Genomic DNA, 23,587 nt, shown 5'->3' on the forward strand with positions numbered 1-23,587 from the left:
TGGAACAACTTTAAATAAATTTTCACAATCTTATGTATATCAAATGCAATGGCGCGATCTTCGCAGTGATGTATTTTAAGGTTCATTTAAATTTCAGCGTCTAAACTCCTTGTTTTAGACTGGTGCTACCAGATCAGACTTGGTTATCTGCTTCTTGACAAATGTTTGACCATTTTTCTTTTTCCTTTTTGCATCTTTTTGGATCTTTAAAACTTTGTAGATTCTTTATTCTCTCTCACAGACGCATTTTATTTTCGAATTCTGTATGTTAATTTAATAACAAATGCTAATAATTAGGGCTAGGACAACAGCATATTCTTTTCATTGTTTTGACTCTCGAGTGTGTATCTGCTGATATCTTATATGCTTTTCTATAGTGATGTGGTTCTCGATTAACTGTCTGTATCAGATATATACTCGAGAGTAAAAACAACGAAAAGAATATTCTGTTGTCATAGCCCTACTAATAATAATTAAGAAAAAAAAAATGTCCAAAATTATGCATTTCAATATATACAAAGATTTAATTATTGCCACTTATTTAAAGTATTAAAAATTGGTCACATTTTCACTGGTATGTCCTTATGGTTGAAGTAAAATTGTATTGCTAAACACTAAGATTAAATGGACATATTTAAAGGGTTTTTTCCAGTGCTGAATATCTTTAAATTGTATATTTACTAGTAATGGAACGATTCCAATATTTTTCCTGATTCTATGCTAAATTCCCAATTCCGATACAATTTCCAATTCTTTATTAATCTCTAAATATTTAACTATAGAATTATTTTCATATTTTTGTAAAAACACGTTAAATATGCAGATATTTTCCTAAACGTAAAAATTCATTTGTGGAAGGTGATCTATCAGTTTAAGTTTTATTGGTATTTTAAAATCAATAGATATTTTATTACCAACAATGGATGTTATTGCTTTAAACAAAATCAAATAAAAAGGGCAATCAAAAGAATTATTTTGCCTTTGAAAAATAGGCATCAATTTTTATGATTCCAATACCTTCAAATATTCCGATTTTTCAGACTCCGATTAATCTTCCCAACACTAATATTTACATAGTGTGCAGAAAATCTATGGAGTTCAAAGATAGAAAAATAAATGCGAATCTTATCAAATTTAAACCTAAGAATAGGTAACGTTGTCTTCTCACCATGACCAAGAATTCTATAGTTAAGTTGAAATACACTAATCTACATTTTCTTTAGATGAAAAAGTATTTGGAAGACTTATTTAATTCTTTAGAATTAAATAAAATATAAAAATTAAAACTTAACTCTCAAACATAAAAAAAATAAAGGGTTGCTTGCTTTGCAGTTTTTTTTTGTTTTTTTTTTCTATAAAAGTGTAGCTTTTTTTATCCTGAATTCTAAATTTTGGGCTTTAAATTTCCAATGATTTTTTTTTCCTTAAATTAAAATGGCTTTTGTTCAGCATTATCTGTTTGAGAAATGTGCTTAATCAAATATCAATTCAAATTTATAACTCTAAAACGTTAAATTTTTTATTTTTATTTATTTTTTTTTTTTTAGCTGTTTAAAAATTAAAAATAATTTGTGACTTTGTAAAATCTAAAAGTAAAATTCTGAATCGTAAAGAAATTAATTCAGTTAAATAAAATATACACAGAATTGATCTTTCAAAAGAAAAAGCTCTAAAAATACTTTTAATGATTCTTTAAGGATTTTTTTTTCTTTAAGATAAAAACTGAACCTTCCCACCCAGAACCCAGACAGTGAGCATAGCTGAAATCTCAAGTGATTTTTCAAATGTTTATCTAACTCGTTCATTCAAATATGCAATTACAAATTTATTCCAGATGTACGACTCTAGAAATTGTCTTAGGAAACTGAGTAATCTTCCTTGGATATATTCAATGTTCGTTTCTATAGATTAACCTAGTTTTAAAAACTAATGTTTTTTTTCTGAGATTTTTCTCTTGTACTTTATTACAAGAATTCTTAATGATTAGAAAGTCTGAATTTTTTAACGGACACAATTATCTACTCTATGGAACTGTCATGGCAACCATCTAGAAACTCGTATGACCTAATAATTGTACAAGACTTTGTACAAGAATATTGTTGTCGATTATTAACATCAAAAGCTTTTCATGAAAAATCAAGAGCATTCTGAAAATAGAATGAGCACAAAGTTTGCAATCGTTATTGAGAGTATGGGCATTTTTAAAGATTGGAGGTTAAAAGTGATATTTTAACACTATTAGAATGCAGTATATGAGATAGTGTAATTAACAGCTTTAAAATTTGGACACGAACACTCGCTATACATTTTTTTTTTATGAAAAACTAGCGCATATCAATGTAACTTTTATGTTGGTTGTGGCATGGATTCAATAAACTTAGTAAATAAAATAAAAGATGCTTCAGTTGCAGAGAAAATGGAGTAGTTTTTTTTTTTTTTTTTTTTTTTTTTTTTTTTTTTTAAGAAAGCGTACCTCTTCAGTTGGAACTTAACTCGTGTGCACAATTGACGGGTCACCATTGTCTTCTAATTTAGAAGATATAAGATTTCATTTGAAGTGGAGGATTTACTACTTGACATAGTAACAATACAATTAGAGATCCAGAAGATTTTAACATATCAGTTTTCCGTGACTGCTCACTTGAAAGCGCCAGGAAACTGAAGTCAGAATTGGCTTTTTGTCAGCTTTCCTTTTATTTACCCATAGTATCATCTGTTTTTGATTTTGGCTGTCAATCATTCCACCAATTCATTCCATCCACCTAAAAGATGGGGTTTCATTATCAAATATTGTAAAGTTTATTTTAAATACAGGGCAATTTTGTGATTAGCAAATTGGAAGCTTTATAAGAATTTTAGTTATTGAAAGTCATTGATGTTGAATGTTGAGGAACATAAACGAGATAACAAAAAAAAAAAAAACTTTTTATAAGTTTGTCATAACCAAACTTCGAATAAATATAATTGACTAATTTGCCTGGTGGAAACATGCCCCCCCCCCCGTGAAAAAAAAATTAAAGTATAGTTGTTGTTGTTGTTCCCCAACCTCATGCTAAGAATGGCTTTTGGAATACCCCCCCATCTTGTGGGGTGGGGGTGGGTTAAAATATTTGCCCGAAATTTAACCTTGATAATCGCTGTCAGGATTCCCACATGTAAATACCATGAACCAACAAAGAAATCGAGGAATGGCAATGTTGGTTGGATAAAATTAGATTTGTTCTTCGCCTGTGCGTACTAATCTGGTGGCCAGTCTTTTTAAAGTGCATAATACAGGGCTTTATCTCTTGGAAAATACTTGTATCTGCCAAATATGAGATTTTCTTAATTGGCATAGTGGAAAACCTATATGTCGTCATTTCAATAAGTGTAAGTGGAGTTAAAGTAAAAATTTATTTAAAAAAAAAACAAAGGTAATTGTCTATAAAAAAAAAAAAAAAAAAAAAATTATGTGGTCTCGGAGACAAACTAATTAAGTTTAATACATATCTGCATAAAATAATGGGGCATCAAGTTAATTGTAAGTGGTTAATGCGGAAAACTAAAAATAAACAACGGTACCCATAAATGTTTTCAAGGTTTTTTTTCTTGGAGAGGGGAGAATCTGCGCGATGTTACTGTGTGCATAAATATTGGAAAAATAAAATAACAAAAGGAAATGCCAAGTTATAAAACAAAGTAAAAGAAAAACAAATATAGCATCGTTGTCTGTTAAGGAGAATTAAAATCGAAAAAAATGATACCTGTAAATGTCATGTTTTTTGTTTCGATTTTTTTTTTTTTTTTTTTTGTAGGGGGTTAGTTGCGTGGTGATAATGTGTGCATAGGTAACTCTGAGTATATGAGTATTTAAATTTCTGATTATGAGCAGTTAATGCTTGTATTTGGTTTAATATTTATAAAACAATTGCAATAGTCATGTGTTTGTTTATAAAATAAGATGTGTAATCTGGAATAATGAATTTGTCAGCTCTCAGCCAATAACAATTGGAAAAGGAATAATTTGGAAATGGAAAGATAATGTTATGTTTAGAAGTTTATGATCCAGTTACGCAGGGTGCCATGACAATATATGAATGTGTATATTTCCTCCCGGTGATGACTGGGGTTGGTAGGAGGACTTTATATTTGGAGGGGAAAAATCGGAACTACTTCCTCTAAAGATATTGTGATGGTGTTACTCCTAGAATGTAATGTAGGATTTTATGACGAAATGTTGTTCTAAAGTTACATACTGTAGTGGCTGATAGTCTGGACATAATAAATTTGTATGTGGCATCTGCTGTTATGAACCTACAATACTTTGGTCCAGAGGGGATTTTCTGCAATCAAAATATTATAGGGAGAGAAATTAATTTTTTTTTTTTCAGAATTTTTAGTGTGACGTATATTTTATCTGAAATGGCTTAAATTTGAATCTCATTTTTTCTCTATCATTTTAACAAATTTATTAATCTGGGTTCATGTTTATATCTGTACTCATGGCCCACAGTGTTGACTGTTTAAACCAGTTATGGAAATAGCCAAAAACATGATATAAAAGTAAAGATTATTAAAATGAAAGTGAACATGCTGAATAACTTTTCTTTCTACACACATTTGAAGCTGTAAATTATACAAAAGGGTACAGCAACATCTGTAATATGAAAGACAGAACCTCTCAAATTAATTGTTGACGATTTAAACTGGATAAAATGTCACTGTTTTAGCATACAGTCCCTATGTAGACACTGTAGGACCACAGACCATTTATGCAAAGTAAAATGACGAATGGTATGATGTATAATGTAGATCTTAAAGATCAGCTTAAATCTGATTACCCCAAAATATTAATTCTAGAAAGTATAGGGAGATGTGTAGAGAATAGATTTTGATGGTAAACTGAAACAATAGATGAGTTCTTGTGAGGTAGCAGGAGTAAACCATGGAAAACATGGGAGTGACATGAATGAACTTAAGAATTATAGACCTGTCCCGAAATAGGCTTGAATGTCAATTTCTAAAATCTGCTCACTAGCATGTAAAATGGACGTTAAACCGAGCATAGAATCGCTTTCATTATTTGTAACAAAAGCAAAACTGTCAGTTTCAAACTTTCTTTTCAAAAGCAAACTGTCAGGTCATAAATGGACAACTTTTAAAATGAAAATTCATTTTGTGAAAACGTTTTCTTGTTGGATAAAAAATTATCATTCTCGTGATTAGTTGTAAAGTTAGTATCTAGCGTTTTAGATTTAAAAGAATTTGTCTAATGGTGAATTCATTTCTACATAATTGTCAATTTTTTTTTTTAACTGGACTAAAATGTTTATCTTTAATCTTCCATTTTATTTAGTGAGATAAAATGAAGCGATTGTATAATACATGAATCTTAAAAAGTAAATTTTTTAATTTTTTTTCTCTTTTAAAAGCTTTTCTCTATAAAAAGAAAACTAAAACCTAAGTGAGATGTAGGTTAGGCGTTTCAATGGTAAGATATATAAAACGTTTGAGCACTACTTTAAATTTAATTTCAGAAAATTTCCTGGAAAGTTTTTATTTTTTATTTTTTTAACTAGTTTCAAAACGTTCTTTATTAAACCCGACATAGTGATATGAGACAAGGAGAAAGAAGTAACCTTGAAATTTTGGATCTCCAAAATGATGCTGGGTTAAACAGTTGAGGAAACGTAACTAAATATCTATAACCTGAAAAGAAACTGGAATGTTAGGGAGATCTCCATTGTTCCACTAAATATAGGAGCAAATGAACTCCTAAAATGTAATTTTAAAAAATTACTTTGCAAATATACCCGGTGAACAAAGTTCAAGAGATACTAACAATTGCATTTACAAAGATTATTAAAATATCTAGCAGAACAAAATGATACAATTAAAACTCTTTATGCATATAAAGAATGCATATCTTAAGAAAATTGAAAACGATGAGTCACAAATGTCAAACAAGGATATGCAGAAGAAACAAGATGCCAGCATTTTCGTCTACATAGCTATAAACAGGTTTTAAGTAATGAATTCTAACCAGATATATAGAATTTATACATCTCTTGCGTATATCTCATTTATTTGAAGCATATCAGTTTGTATGTGCCAATCGTAGATTTTAAAAGATAATTTTTTTTTTTTTTTCAATTAGAAAAACTTTCCATCTATAAATAAAGTTGATAAAGTTCAAGATCAATGGATGCCTGTTCAGAGCATATAGTCTAATGTAATATTATAAAGTATAGCTCCCAAGGTTCCAAAATCGCGTCTTTAATATATTTCCAAAGAGAAATTATTACAATATAGAGAATATTGGCGGTGCGTCTGCTATTTGAACCGTAAGTTGTTTAAATTAATTAAAAATAAATTTTTTCCCATGTTAAGGAATTTATCCGAGTAAGCCATTGAAATTGCGTAAAAAACATAATTTTGTTAGTTGCAAACGAAACAGTATTGTAATAATTTTCGTTTTGAAATGTAATAAACTACCAACCGAGGAGACTTTATTTTGAAACGTTGAAAGCTATATATATATATATATATATATATCTCGACAAAAGCTGTATTTGATCACAAGGACAAAATAAATGAAAGTTGAGTCATTGAATGTTGCATAAACACATTTTCTATCATCAACTCTTTCCTTTTGAGGTTTATAATATCTCTTTTCAAGTAGGTTTTTTTGAAGTTTTACTTCTATTAGATCAAAACATACCAGTATTACTGGTTATTGTTTTAGGACTTTTGAAAGAACAAGTAATGATGACAATAGAAAGTTGTTTACTTTATTTTCTGTTTGTAACATCTCCATTTTTTGCTTTTAGCATTCATTTCCACCTTCTCATTGATAAACCTAAATTCATTCATTAAATGATTTACTAAAAATAGAATTTACATATACAAATTCTGTTTTAGATAAAGCATTGAATGGACGTTGTCAGAAGTGATGGGGTTGTCATAGGCGGTTACAACCACCACTTCATGGTAACAAACTAAAACTGTTAGTTTCTGCCAACTTACACAAAATCAGATGTCCTTTTTAACTTAACATTTGACCTTTTTTCACAACTTACTGCAGATTACTGTGGCAGGGTGTTATCCTTGCAACTTCATCCGGCTGTAGATTAATTTCACTAGCCTAAATGTTGACATGATCACTTACTCTACCATACAAGATTATATCCAACACAGCAGTTGTATCCTGTCATCACACTAGACCAAGCTCATTTCCCATTGTTCTATTTTCTGACTAGTCTTGCCCAATCACTCTCTTCCATTCAAGACAATTACAAACTACTATTTGTGATCTCCTCTTATTAGGACAATTCCCCTTTCAGCCATTTGAGCTGCTCTTTAACCGTGACCCTTAGACAAACATCAACATTCCTTTAGTGACTAAACTAATCCTTATTGGTATTTGTATCTGTTATGGACATATAAACCAGCTATTATAGTTAGTAATGGGCTAAGAAAATTAAGAAATTTTGTGTTTAAAGTCGTAAAACTAACCTTCATACATCAGGGGCTTCTGTAACAAACGTAATAATTCTATATATTTCTATCAGAATTTGAATACTAATTGTTATATTAGTTGTCAGAAGTTAAAAGCACAATGTTACATTTAAACTTTCTTTATTTAGATCACAACAATTTAAGTAACTATGGTGCTTCTGCAGTATAATAGGAAATGGGATTTGAAACAAATGCATTTCCTGTAACTATACTATTTACATACCTATGTGTCATGTCAAATATTTTTTCCAAAAATGATCCAGTAGAAAATATGCTGTATTTTTTTTTTTTTTTTTTTTTTTTTTTTTTTTTTTTTTTTTTTTCCATAAAGCAACAAAAATAGATTAAAAAAAAAAAAAAAAGTTGGTTATCTCTCCTAGATTTTAAGCACTTAAGCATTAAAATGTGCAATAAAACTCTAATTCGATAAATTTTAGTGTTACTTGTCATTTTTCTACTGGATCATTTTTCATAATTTTTAAAATTTATACTAAATGTGACATGACACAAATATATTAGAAATATACTTGTTTGAAGTTCCATTAAACTGTAGAAGCACCCATATGGCTTTCGATAGTTTGACTAAATTTAAATGGTTTTGAGTTAGTTATCCTGGTTCAGTTAGCATAGATCATACTTGCTCAGATAAGTGTATGAATTTGGTTGTACTGAATAATAGGCATTGAATCTAAAATTAATACCATAAAAAACAAAGCAATTACAATATTGTATGACTTATACGCTGCCATGATTTTTATTTAACGGTCTCTTCAGAGCCAAATCACAAAAACCTATATATAATTTGGATAAACGAATTAGGCTGGAAGACTGGATTGGAAACTTGACGATTTTTAAATCATATTATATAGATTTTTTTTTTCTCTCTAACACAGAATCCAGTGGTTGAATAAACCTTGACCTTTGCCCTTAATGATTAAGTGCAAATGAACTTCCTTCACAATTGAAACTTTGTATCCTGTAATGATTTTCTTTGTGGGGAGGGAATTAATGGCACATTTCCTTAATCTTAGGAATTCCTTTCTAAAAAACATAATTCCTAAACTACAGTCCTCAGGTTCTGAGAATTGACAATGCACCCCTCCCCCAACACACACACCAATAATCATCTCAAAAATTCAGTTGGGTTTGCATTAAATCATGAAGGGAAAAGGTCAAGAATGTAGATCTAACCACTAAATTCTGTTAGAAAATCGAACATATGAAAAAAAAAAAAAAAAAAAAATCGGTATCTATAATGCTCCTTCTTTGTGCAAAATATTTACAAAACTGGTGCTTAACCCTGTTTTATGGTTAAGCAGGACGCAGTTCTCTGGACGATATCTTGTGACAGGATGTTAATCTGTTACTAGTTTATACTCCCAGCAAGTGTGATATCCAAAAGTAGAATATTTTACAAGAATCCAAACACTAACCAGTTTTAAGGCTTAACTAGTGATCTGATAAGAACCATTTTTGTTAATGTGTTCATTTATGCACTAATGAACCCATGATCACTTCTTTTCCCAACTATGGGAGTAGGAGGAAATAGCTTGCTTGCAATATTTACTGTACTTATCAGGCGTTACCCAGGATACAGTGAAGTCCATTTTAAATCGTTGGTGCATTTTTTAAACTTTTATAAAGAAATATAAATTCAGCCGTAAAGGCGACTATTGTTTTTCTATTGAATGAAAAATGAATTATTCCCCTTAATATTTGGTAATTAAATATTTTCATGACAGTTGTCTGGTTTGAACTACATAAGTTATAAATTCTAGTTAGGTATATTATTATAGTGCCAATACATAGTAAAATAACATAAAAAAAAACTTGCTAGTCAAACTGTCTGCTTAAATGCTATTAAACCTAACTTTTATCTTATAACTTGACTAGATATTGTTTTGAGTGACTTGGAAAGGGTTGATATATATTAAAATTAAACCAGTTAAATGTTATAAGTAATAAATTAATAGAATTCATTTGTATAGCCATTCAATTTCTATTCTGATCTAATCCGATTGTATAGCTCTATAAAATGGTGTTGAACATTGTTCGATATTGAATTATAGATTTGTTTTGGCATTATTTATAGATATCAAATCAGGATAATGTATTTAAACATTTTGGAATTTTTTTAATACTTTAATATGGTGCATTAGCAGGGTTGAATATAAAAAAAATATGGTGAATAGCTATGTGGATGCAATAGCATCTGTCCTAGATCCATTCAGGCCATATGGGGAATAGTCAGAGATCTCTGGTCAAAATGATTTCTTGGTAACCATTAAATTTCCATGATCTAAATGTGACCAGACTATATTTTTAATATTATCTAACGACAATATACTACATTGCCCACCCCCACTCCAAGAAGATAATGCATAGAAGTTATATCCGTCAGTATCAGTTATACACTCCTCTTCCTAAAAATGGAAGTCATAATCCCTGGGAGAACGACAAAGTATATATGCTACACTACCTTTTACCTGGAAAAAAAAATTGCTGCTTGTATCATGGCAGAACAGATACTACACTATTTGTGCTCCTGAATTGAACATTAAAAAATAGTCTTTTGACTTAAGATGCCAAATCTTCATTGGTAATAGATATGACTGTTTTACAAACCTTTTTTAAATATTTATAGCCACCCAAAAAAGAATCAAACTTGCCACTCCTGGATGCCAACCCGCCCACTATTAATCATATGCCCAACGACCAGGCACTTCTTTCTGTAAGGTAGATTAGAAATCTTTTCATAAAACTGGAGTTGTATTATCACAAGACACAAAATGGTGGACATTACTTATTCTTTAGATTTAAGTAGGACAGTTAAATTTGTTTTGCATGCCCTGTTTAAAGAAAACTGAATGCGTAACACACACAAACACACACACACACACACACACACACGATTTATTGTAGAGCAAAAAGACTAGCTTTTACTTGTGCAAACTTGGCCTTCTCTAACCGTTTGATACATGACTTGTGGTTTTACTATAAAGAACATTTGAATCCTGTATATCTTGTTTTCTCTTTGCAGCTTTTTTGTTTATTCTTCGTCCCATAGATTTAATTAACCATTTATTTAATAGTAATACCTACGAAAACAACTTTCATAAAAAGTGGCAAAATATATAATGGATGTAATATTAGTTTTATATTTAAGAGGTTAATGCCCAATCTGATAAAGTATGTAAATGTAAGTTTCTAGCCTTGTAACTATGGGGTCAAATGGTTTGAAGAAGCTATTAATGCTAATTTTTTTTTTTAATATGTAGATTTTTAAAACTCTTCCTAGTATGACTGTATAAACATTAGTTCAGAATTTTTCATGATTTACATGTTGAGTCACACTTGTAAATTAGGAAGTTGCTGATTTGTTTTCTAATACCCACAATTAGAACCAAAGAGACTAGCTAAGAAATGAATTGAATATATAAAACACCGATTCATGGAATTTCACAAAGCAATACCATGGATAATTGGATAATTGGTCATTAAAAGCTAGAAAATAGATGATTTCCTGTGGTGGAGATATATTCAGGAGATGCTGGATGTTAGCAGAATAGTTTTGGTAAAAGACTGATTTCAAACAAATCTTAGAGATTCAGATGTAGACACTATAGATATGACTCCAGTAACATACTTGCACACTCACGTCCAACAAATGACTTGTATACAATGTCTGTCTGTATTAAGTTGTTGCATAAGTAACCGCCGTTCCCCCCCCCCCGGACAAAAGGAGGGTGGACCTAGAAATTCACCCTTGTCTATCTGCACTTTTCTCAATAACTACACCTTGGAATTTTTCGAAATTTTGGCAAAAACATTAAACATGATATGAGTAAAAAAAAGTAACAGAACAGATTTTCCAGGAAAACTCCGGTTGCCCCCCCCCCCTCGAAGGGGTGCCTTTTGGTTTAAAATGGCTAAAATGATAGTTTTGAGCTTATTAAAAAAATTTAAAAAATTGATACCTTGGATTTTTATAAAACTTTCTGAAAAATTGTAACTGATTCTATACAATTTTGTATATACTTCACGATAACTCTTGGGTTTGCCTCAATAATAAAAACACTCCATTTTTTACAAACTATTTTACCATATTTGCCAAATGTTCTATGTATGCCTATTTAGCAGTTTGACATGGTGCTGAACTCAAATTTAAATATGTTAAGGCTTAAAATTGCACCGTTTGTTCATTTCCACCAGGATTTGGTGTCACCTAGGGACTTTTGGGGCTAAATGGGCGTGGGAATGCTGAACCTAGTAATTTTTTATGCCTCGTTCACTGTGCACTCACAGGAACCATGTGTGCTTCACTTTTTTAATAAAATCAAAGAATTTTAACAGCAAAAGTAAGTTCCTGTGGAACCCAAGCTCCAAGTTTTTGTGTGAATTCCATCGACTGAAGGTGGCGTGAAACTAAAATCACACTTCATCTTTTCACCCAATTCTCTGTTTGATGGGCATCTTCGTTTTCGTCAATCTTGATTGATCTTCCAGAATGAGGAGCATCATTGAGGTCCAAATTACCGTGTTTGAATCTGGTAAACCAATCTTGAACAGTTCTCAGCTATAGCATTTTCTCCATATACGGCACAAATATCCTTGATCACTTCACACACTTTTTGACTAAAGGTGAAAAAGTGTCAAATGTGATTATTTTATCTACTTGACTATCCATTTGATGGTTCTGAAAAACGAGAAAAAATTGAGTAAAAAAAAACGATGATCATTATCTTGTAGAAGAGAATACATGCTTTCTAATGATATATAACACTTTGCCAAATATCCAAACATGTTTTAGAACAAAAGTTTTAATGAAACGACAGGAACTTGTGCAACAACCTGATATATTGGACTGTAGCTTTGCACCCAATAATCCATTAATACTAGAATCTGTCTGCTAATTAGATGAAAAACCACGGTATATACATTTGGAGTAAAGTAGTCACTCAAAGGTGCTACATTAGTCTTTTATTTCTATAAAATTCATCTAAAGCCATAACTTTTCTTCCCGATCTTTGTTCTGTCCTTACTCAAATAGGATGAGATCCTTCTCAACTAGGGAAATTTTCTCCCAGATGATGCACCCTTTTGAGGAGTTGGCTATCCCCATAATTAAAAACCAATATATGCCTAACTTTGCCTGCATAGAGAGATGATTAAGTAGGTACACACAAAAACATTTTAATTTGTGACTTTTATTTTACCAAATGGTTAATAAATAATATTTAGTTGACAAATTATTAGAGAATGTAGCAGAGTAGCAGTTACAGACAAGACCCAGTTTTCTAGTGAGATGATTTTTATTTTGGAAATTAATGTTTTGTTTCATGACTTTGTAGGGCTGCCATTGTGGTAATTTCCTCTGATATTGGAATATCATCGATCATCTTGAATCACTACGAGACAGCTGTGTGAATCTGATTTTGCACAGATCTCAAAAATTGTGCCTTGGAATTTTTTGTCTGCATGAAGTCCTCTTCATTAGCCTCTCTCTATTTTATGCTTATATATATACTAGCAAAAGTACCCGTCGTTGACTGGGTTCAAAAACAGCCTACAGAAAATGAACTCTGATTTATGAAAGTATGATAGGTTATGAAAAGGAAAGATTGTAAAGAGACAGCTTCGAATTTGGGGGTATCAAAACCAAAGCAAAATATGATGAAAGTAAAAATAAAATAGATAAACCTCATAATTTATTATACCATACCTGTTCACACTGAAACACTTATCACAATATTCTGTGCATCTATATTAAAAAACCTTGTTAAACTTTGTGACATATTTCCATTCTATGAAGGTCAGGTGCGAACGAATGCCCCATGATTTTATTATGCCATATTTCTTCAAACTGAAACATAATTATCAAAGTATACTTACGCAGATAGATATGAAGTCTTTATTAAAATTTGTGCCTGTTTCCATTCTATAGAGGCCAGGCGCGAACGCAAACCACACAATTTTATTATACCATCCCTATTTAAGTTAAAACATACTTATCAAAGTATTCTTATGTACATGTGGGAGGGACATCTCCAGGGAAGATCCTAACTTACCCTATATGTGCTTCCGGGTTGCTTTAGCTCACACTACTGCATTTATATTTACTCTCTATCGCCCCCACAACAGCGGAGTTACTATCTTTCAAAGCATATCTGAGAAAATTGACCAAGTCCTTTCTACTTATCCTTCAGCTAACATTCACGTATGTGGAGACTTCAATGTTCACAACGTCGAATGGTTGACCCACTCAAACATGACCGATGATGAGGGGAGGTTCTGTCATGATTTCTCCATTGCCTATGACCTCACTCAGATTGTTCAGGAACCTACCCGTGTGCCCGATAATGACGGCCAGTATGCGAGCCTACTAGACCTTTTTCTCACAACTTGCCCTGAACTATGTTCAGTTTCTGTTCTGTCGCCTCTTGGATCTTCCGACCACTCTGTTGTATCAATTAAGATAAAAATGAAATGTAATAAGTCCCCAGACGTACCTCTTCATCGTACAGTATATCGATACACTAAGGCTGACTGGGATAGCTTCCGTACATTTATATCTGATCTACCTCTGCATTCCATGTTTAAAAAGGATGTGTCCTCTATAGTATTTGACCTAACTGAATGGTTAATTGTAGGTATTGACCATTTCATACCCTCTAAAAAGTTTCAGCAAAAACCTAACAGCCAGCCATGGTTCTCTCCAGAATGTGCTGCTGCCATTGCGCACAGAAATCACTTTTTCCACTGCTTCAAACGTAATAGATGTATGGAAACTAAAGCCGTTTTCAGGACTGCCAGCAACCATTGTAAGAAAGTAATAAGGAACGCAAGAGAGTTATATGCTCAATCTGTTAAGTCCAAAGTAGCTGAGCAGCGGCTTGGTTCCCACCAGTTTTGGCAAATAGCAAACAGAATCCTGAACAGAAGCGTGTGCTCCATCCCAACTATTATCAATGGACCTGAGGTAATCTCGTCAGCATCAGACAAAGCCAAACTCTTTGTCAAGAACTTTGCAGCTAATTCTACCCTTTGCGACCAAGACCGCCAACCCCCAATATTTCCTCTTGTATCAGAAAACACGCTACGTGATATACGTATATCTGTACGTGATGTTGCCAAGCTAATCAAAAACCTTGATTCGAGTAAAGCAACTGGCCCTGATGGTATTCCAATTATAGTACTCAAAAAACTTCAACCTGAACTAGCGCCCATACTTACAAAACTGTTTAAACGTTGTCTTAAGGAGAATAGTTTCCCATCTCCCTGGAAAATCTCATCAGTATGCCCTGTATTTAAGAATTCAGGTGATCGCTCATCCCCCTCTCAGTACAGGCCAATAAGTCTCCTGTGCGTCATGAGTAAGTTGCTAGAATCTGTATTAAATACAGAAGTAATCAAACATCTCAACAAAAATAACCTTCTTAGTGACACTCAATATGGTTTCCGTTCTGCTAGATCTACAGCAGATGTCCTTACAGTTATATCGCATAGGATTAGCAAATCTCTCGACGGTGGCAATCTTTCTAGGGCAATTGCTCTTGACATATCTAAAGCCTTTGATAGGGTATGGCATAAAGGTTTACTTCATAAGATCGCTAGCTATGGTATAGCTGGAAAAGTCTTCTCAATTATTAAATCATTTCTTTCTGATAGGTTCATAAGAGTAGTAGTTGAGGGGCAAAAATCAGAAGCTCACAGTGTTAATGCCGGTGTCCCTCAGGGATCCATCCTGGGCCCAACTCTTTTCCTGATCTACATTAATGATCTTCCAAATCATATCCTTACATCATTTGTAGACATTTATGCTGACGACACTACCATTTATGGTAGCACATCTAAGACAGTAAACGAGCAAGTTCTCTCCAATTCTCTCTCCTCTGATCTTGAGCACGTAGTACAATGGGGAAAGGAGTGACTGGTTACTTTTAATGCATCTAAAACCAAGCTTCTCTCTTTACATCATCAACATTCTAATCCACATTTGTCATCAATTGAAATGAATGGCTCTCGTCTGGGTGAGGCCTCAAGTTTTGACAATCTTCTGGGCTTGACCATTACTCCTGATCTTAAATGGAACACGTATATCAAATCTGTTGCCAAGGCCGCTGGAAAAATGGTGGGATCTTTCTATCGATCCAGTAGATATCTCACTGCTGATGCTATTCTCTATCTATATAAGAGCCAGGTACGTCCAAGGATGGAATACTGTTGCCACATCTGGGCAGGAGCTGCTAGAAAGGACTTGGCCTGCCTTGATAGAGTTCAAAATAGACTTCGTAGCCTCGTAGGAGATGTCCTTTTCTCCTCCTTGCAACCTCTATCTCACAGAAGAGATGTTGCGAGTTTGTCTCTGATGTATCGTTATTTTCATGGAAAGTGTTCAACTGAGCTTCAATCTATGGTCCCCCCTCGCCAAACTTTCACAAGAAACACTCGTCTAGCTGTAAACACTATCAATAATTTCCCCCACTCTTTATCTGTGCCTAAACCTAAACGTAGATTCCATGAACAAAGCTTCTTTCTTAGAACTGCACGCCTGTGGAATTGTCTTCCGTTTTCCTGCTTTCCGGCTGACTACAATATGGTTTTGTTCAAGTCTAAAGTAAATAAGTTCTTGATGAGCCGTTCCATATAAGTTATTAAATTTACCAAATTTTCATTACTAATGATTACTATATTGACCAACTTCTACTGTACACTCTTTAACCCTTATCCTTGAGTGGCCTCTGGGCCTTGATAATGTGGTGATGCCTTTGTAAAAAAAAAAAAAAAAAAAAAACATACATCTATATCAAAAACACTTGTAAACGTTTTTTTAATTTTTAAATTTATTTCCATACTTTGTGGACCAGGCGTGAATGCAGACCCCACAATTTTAATGATCCATTGTTCTGCTAGATCAAACACACCCATTCCTGTGTCTCAATACATCTTCTATCATTATGTAATCAATTTTTTAAAATAGTCAACCATATAGGAGCCTATTCGTGACCAGACACACACACATTCAGCTTTATTTTATATATATATATACATATATATATATATATTATTATTATATATATATATATATATACATATATATATATATATATATTTATTATTTTAAAGTAAATAGATATTTTACCTAGAAAATGCAACTTTTTTTTTTTTTTTTTTTTTTTTTTTTTTTTTTTAAATTACTTGCTCTGCATATAGTTTGTTTATATTTTAAGTCTTTACTAGTGGGACCTAGTGAAATTCAACAGGGGACTCATATGTAATATATTGATGTTGGTATTCTCTAGATGTTCAGCATAAATGGAGACACTGATATTATTGTAGCTCTTTTGTTAAAACTACAAAAGTATTTATCTAAGCTAGTAGGGACGTCCAGCATAGTCTGGTCTTAAAGTACACTTAAATATATTTTAATTCTTGCATCGATTTTTATATATAAAGTTGTGACTTCAAAAATTAAAAAAAATATATTCATATGACTTGGGTGCATCGGCTTGAACCGAAACTTATGAAATATAACTCGAGTTCCTTTAGCTATAATTGAAAGCAAAACTTATGAAGAATTCTTGGTAAAATTATTTATTACAAGAAATGGAAGTCCATAACAATTAAATGATGGTCACTCGGAATTGTTTTTGATGTATTATTATAGTCAATTTTCTATCGATTCTTATATATTATAAAATTGATTTCCAAAATAAAAAAAAAAAAAAATATATCCATATGACTTGGTTGTGTTAGCTTGAATCAAAACCAAAATGTACATAGAAAAAAAAAAACTACATGTATATTGAATTCCTTCAGCTATAACCGAAATCAAAATTCATGAACAATTTGTGGTAAAATTATTACAAGAAATGGAAGCTCATAACAATTAAATGACAGTCACTCAGATGTAAGCGTGACACAAAATAACACGTTATTCTATTAAAATATAGGTCTTTGTAATCTTATGCTATTGTTCGGATCAAGGATTAGAATATTTTAACTCCGTTTACTGGTCATCTCATTTCTACTTGCCTAATTTTAGAATTCTAGTGTTTTAGATTTTTAGTGATAATGGAACTAATCTTTGCTGTATGAAATTCATGAAATGGCTTTCCTCTTTTCCTAAAAGGTGTTTGCGACCAATAAGTTAATTGAAAAACCAAATTCTTTCTCCTGTATTCCTATCACCATATTTCCTCTTTGCACACGTTCAAAATGCTACATGACAATTCAAGTTTTCAACCACAGCAAGTATTTCCTCTTCACAACTTTGCTGGTTACTGTCATAAAATTTGTATTCGGCATCTTCACCTGAGCTGCATTGTGGTGCATAAACAGAATATCAAAATTTTCTTACCAAGCATCCACTTTATTAGTATCCTTTAAATGATTAACTTCAATTTCTGTAATAAAAAAAAAAACTGTTCATTTTTCAGTCAAAAACTGCTCATCTCGCTCTTTCCCACAGTCAAGTTAGCAGATTTACCTTTCCAACAAGTTTCTTAGATACAAAACAGATTAATACATTCCCCCACCCCCTTTTTATTTTTAAGACACAGCCTGAAATTTAACCCATTTTCCTTTTAGTGCCTAGGTCATGGGGACCAGTGCTTTTATTAAAACTCCATCTTGGTGATTGTCTAAGAAGGTTAAAGAGTGCTTCACATAATCTTTTTGTCTTAAATAAAAAATTAAAAAAAAAAAAATTCTATCAAAGAAAGCCCTATGTATTCTCTGATCAAATTTTATTTTATTTTTCAGGGTACGATATTTGCCAACGATAACTTTGATTGTGAGACAGCATGTCGAACTTTGAAGGATGCCATGGATGGCTTTGGTGAGTACTAATTTTTTTTTTTTTTTTTTTTTAAATTGCATGTCCTCCCCTACACACAAATATTAAGCTGAAGTTTTCATATCCATGTTAGATGACATTCTTTAATCTTATCACAAAACTATTTCACCTCCTTTAGTTTTGAATTGACGAAACATGATGGACGACTTATCTCCCAGGATATAAAGAGATGAGCATCTAATTTTCACTAGAGTAAAAGTAAATGTTTTAGAAATAGTGCCTTGCGAACTTGTAAAAGAAATTCTTTGAAGCCTAAACAAAGCTAGAATCGGGATATTTAAACTTGTACATATTTTATTTATTTTTATTTTACTCGCATTCACTCCAAACAAGGATGCAAGGTGCTACTAATTGGGACTATGGCCAAGAAAGATTAACAAGATGTTGGTTTATGTTACATTTGAACTTCTGCTTATAAGTACAGTCAGGGTAGGAGGAAGAGAATTCCAAAGTCTAGGCTGTTCAAGGGAAGAAAGTCTTAGAGAGTAGAAAGTCTTCTGGCATTTAGGGACCTCGATAGTGAAGGGGTGTGATCTTGTTGCTAAGCAGATTTGTCGGATATGTACGTCAAGGGAGGCACAAGTGCAATGAGTTCATCAGAGCATATTCCATTAAAATATATCGTTAAGAGCAGCTTAGTCTTACTAGCATTAAATGTTACCATCTATTTAGTCCCCATTTCACTATCGTCTGGAGGTCATTTCCTAAGGATTCTTAGATTTGTGTGCAGCTGTTTAAGATATATTCCAATTTTCTTTTTTTTCTAAAAGACCATTTATGGTTGTTTAATTTTTTTACTAAAACATTGAGCAGTGTCCATTAAACTGCCATAACTCTGTACAACTTCAAAACTCTTGGTCCTCCTGAATGAAAGAACAATACAAGAACACTCTTCCAATAGCAGACGTTCAAACACTGAAATTTCTTTCAACAATTTCATAAACTCATAAATTGTCAATACTACCACGTATCTTGCTGTTTGGTTCATTTTGTCCCATGCATAAAGACATGTTGCTTGTTATCAGTTTACATGGTGATTATGAAAATTACCTTTCTGGCTTTTATGTACAGAACGGGTAATTCTTTTTCATTTACAACAGGATTGGCTCTGTCTGTTACAATGGGAATCTTCCATGTTTAAATTCTGCTGGGTCTATTACATTACTAATAACTTTTTGTAGAGATATGCCCTATCTCTTTCCAGCTATGGGTAAAATAGGGTACCCCTGTAAGAGCTGGCCTTATCAGGAAGATGCTAAGACAAACGCTTAGATATTAATATGCAATAAAAACCTAACACAAAAAGTTTTTTTTTTTTTTTTTTAAATGAAAATATTTAATTATCTACATCTTTCTGTATAGATGGAAGAAAGTTGGACAGTATCCAAGTGAAGAAAGGAAAGATAGAAAGTTCTTGAGGCTCTAGAAAGGTTGTCGGCAGTCTTCAGGTACAGATGGTCAAGGATTGGGCATCTAGTGGAAAGAAAAGAGGAAAGGAACGTTGCCGTTGCTCTAAGGTTCTCTTTATTGACCGAACATGACTCCTAAGAGTATAAAGTAGTTCATGGGACAGATAGAAATGATGTGCCCTGCAAGATGATTGCTTAGTGGGTAACCAAATTGCCAAGCAGGGACAATTCTGTGAGAAAATAAGTATTTATTACTGCTACAACTTTATCTCTAAAACTTTTGTAGAGGAAATGGTTAAAAAGGAAAACTGATAGTGAATCTAAGATTCACTAATTATCGCTCATGTGACTGATTTTACTTTTGAAGATGGTTTTATAATTTATGGATGTCTGATAGGAATACAAACTCCACAATATGATTGGAAAATCTAATACAAAATTACTATTGTACTACTATTGTAGAATCTTGAATATTTCTGCTTCTGGTTAGTTGGCTTTTTTTGCTTTGAGTAACTTTAGGGGACTGCTGTCATAACCAGCAGAGCATTACTATTGTCGGCCAAGGGAAGAGTCTATCGGAAAGTGTATGCAGTTGAAGCATAGAAGTGAAATCTGACCAGTGAGCATTGAGGACATGAATTGCATGGAGAGAAATGATAAGAATATGATGAATGTGTCATGTCTTAAAAACTGGCTTGAATCTAATGACCTTGGGAAGATTAGATCTAGACGGCATATGTGTTGAAAGAATAAATTCTTGGGTTAGATGTATAACAGCTAAAGTAGAGAGGAAGTGATAAGAATTGAGCTTTAGATGAATGAATATCTTGCCAGGGATAGGTTAATTTGGAAGTCAGTTTTTAAGTCATCCAATGCCTGCTATAATGTAGGACGGATGTTAGACCAAATTTAATTTTCTTCTTTCCCATGATATAATTAACAAATGTTTTAAATTCAAAATTTTTATTTAAGGCACAAATGAAAGCGACATAACCGCTGTGCTGACAACTCATTCAAATGAGCAGAGACAAGTTATCAAAGAAGAGTACAAACAGATGTTTGGAAAGGTAAGCTCATTATTACACCTCTCTGGCCATCTCTTATACTCGAGACTTATTTTTAATCGTTTTTAATGCCCAAAATTGGAAATTACCAACTTCTCAAAATTCAAATCCGATTATAAACCAGACAGTTATCTGTATGTATCTGTTGAAATACATAAACTCCACTCTCATCTCCGGCCTCTCGTATCATAAGTCACCACTACAATTTAGTCCCTAACAAAAATCCTAAAAGAACTTATCAGTAAATAGTGTCAAATCTACACAAGAACTACTACAAATCCTAAAAACAAAGCAACTTGACAATAAAATTATCGCCTCTTGTGACATAGAAAGCTTATTCACAATGTACCTGTCAAAAAACTGAATATAATCCTTGAATATTTGATAACCCATCTCTCCCTCCACTTAAGATAGTAATATACTTAGTTATTACTTTGTAATTAGCTCTCTCTCTCTCTCTCTATATATATATATATATATATATAATTTCAGAAAACCTGTATCGATTTAAATAGCATGTAAAATATATTTAAAATTTTTAAATTTATGCAGGTTTTCATATTTATTGCTAGTGGGATATCATGGAAATTCAAACAGGGCTATTTTCATAGAAGTATCTTTTTTTGAAAGGTCCAAATACTATGAACTGATACTATGAATTTCATTTTTAGTAAAATATACATTTTCAGCTTTATTTTGAACAGTTATTTGTATCCATGTTATTTAATTAAAAAAATATTCCACTTTAAACAAATTAATCTTGTAGACCTGCTTTATCAATTTCTTTTACAAATTTCTCTAAATTTGAGTTAATTTTTTTATTTAGCTAAAATTTTGTATTGTTTCTATTAATACAAGTGACATAAAATATAAATTAAAAATAAGTGGAAGACTATACTTTCAGATCCGGCAAAAGTGCCAACACAAAAATATAGAAAACTGGTATATTTTTAATAAAATACATTTGTTCTTGCACATATCCAATTCTAGGCTGGACCAAATCCATTTTGTCTTTAATTTGGAAAAGTTACATAAGATGTAAAATGGGTTTTAGAATCAGACATGTCTGCAAAACCTGACTTTTCTTTAAAAAAGTTGTACTGGATAATTTTCTGTAATGTTTGTAGACATCGGCTTTTGCTTAATTTATAAGTATGTCAAATATTTTCATTTTGAACTGCCACATTTCACTTATATGTTAACGGAAATGAGCACCAAATTTTTGTAAGCAAATTAACTTGGAATGAATCGGTCCTTGTACAATTCTTGACATATACAAAGAAAGCAGTATTAAGTATACTACTGTATAGAGCTTGCATTGATTACCTCCCTTTGATTTTAGCACATGTATATTGAGTGTTAGTCATTTTTCTTTTAGTGGGAGGGATAAAGTTTTAATTCTCAATAATTTGGAAATTTATTAAAATATTTAAAACTAGCTTTTTCATGGGTTTTAAAATGCTGTTTAATTTGATGTTTTTTATTGTTTCTCTGTAGGATTTGATTGAGGATTTGACATCAGAGCTTGGAGGTGATTACGAAGAAGTCTGTTTGGCACTCCTTGATCCGCCCCGTATTTATGATGCCCATCAACTTCATGCAGCTGTTTCTGTGAGTCCTTCCAACGATGATTAACTTGATCATATTCGCTTCAAACAAATGATGTAAAGTGATACATAAAATTCATGATGCCTTTACTCTATTATAGGAGCAACCATACTCATTAAAAAAAAAAAAATTCAAAACCACCTGGCAAATATACTAAGTGCAAGAGGTACAAACAATTGCACTTAAAGAAACGGTTAGAATCTTAAAAAGATTTGTTAGAATGTATGAAATAACGGGTGAATGTTTGGTATCCAAGAAGATTCCACATAAGACTGGAATGAGATTATTTAGTGAGGAAAGTTTTTATTGATGTGTACTCCTTTGAGAGTTCTGACAAGCTTAGTAATCGATGGTATTACTATAAAGTTTCTAATTTTAAAAACATCAGGAACTTAATTTTCATTTTGTGGGTTTATTAATTCAGCCATTCAAATAACCTATAGTTGTTAAACTTTAAATAGAAATAAGCCATATTTGATTGAACAAGATTGTTAAGACGTTTCTGAATTGGGATGAGGATTGGTAATTCGTATTTGGATTCCTTGAACTACTGTTATCTTGAATCTGATTTTCACAACGTTTCGGTCGATGTAACCGCCAACTTTCTTCAGGTGTGTCTTGAACTCTGGAATGTTTCTGAACTTGGCTGATAGAACAAGAGCATGCTACCCCCATGAAGTAAATAAAGGGTTCCATTCGAAATTCTTTTCAAATTCCAGAGTTTGGCAGAAACATTTCAAAGTTCGACAAGATACACCTGAAGGTTGGAGATTACATCTGAAACATTGTAAAAAAAAATCACTTTCAAGATGAGAACAGAAGTCTGATGAATCCAAATAATACACAGATCTATTAAATTATAGGTGTATTTTGAAATAGTTGACGATAGGCAAGAGATATTAAGCAGATTATTTGTTGACCACATGGGAAATAATTTCCAGTATAAATTGAGGAAATTAATTCCTCAAGTCAGTTGTGAAATGGATTTACTATGAACTTTAAATGTTTTGTTGCAATAGTTATATACTTGCTTGACAAAGCTTGTTATATATTGTGATAAGCATTTAATTTTGATTGGGATCCAACCAATCTCTTGTGTGAGCAAGATTTTTGTAATGTTCACAATTTATCTTTTATTGATAAGACCATCC

The 23,587-nt window shown here is 32.1% G+C and overlaps 1 protein-coding gene across 2 annotated transcripts in view; it reads left to right on the plus strand.

Moving 5' to 3' along the window:
* Positions 1-23,587, plus strand: part of LOC145279683 (annexin A13-like) — an 80,597-nt gene that overhangs the window by 25,549 nt on the left and 31,461 nt on the right. For both annotated transcript variants that reach the window (XM_080130957.1, XM_080130956.1), the window contains exons 2-4: positions 18,262-18,337; positions 20,737-20,831; positions 22,326-22,439. In XM_080130957.1, coding sequence (XP_079987083.1) covers positions 18,262-18,337; positions 20,737-20,831; positions 22,326-22,439 — 285 coding nt within the window. The remainder of the gene's footprint in view (positions 1-18,261; positions 18,338-20,736; positions 20,832-22,325; positions 22,440-23,587) is intronic.

The sequence above is a fragment of the Euprymna scolopes genome, chromosome 7 (genome assembly GCF_053919585.1).
Source record: "Euprymna scolopes isolate OS-2025 chromosome 7, ASM5391958v1, whole genome shotgun sequence".
Lineage (NCBI taxonomy): Eukaryota > Metazoa > Mollusca > Cephalopoda > Sepiida > Sepiolidae > Euprymna > Euprymna scolopes.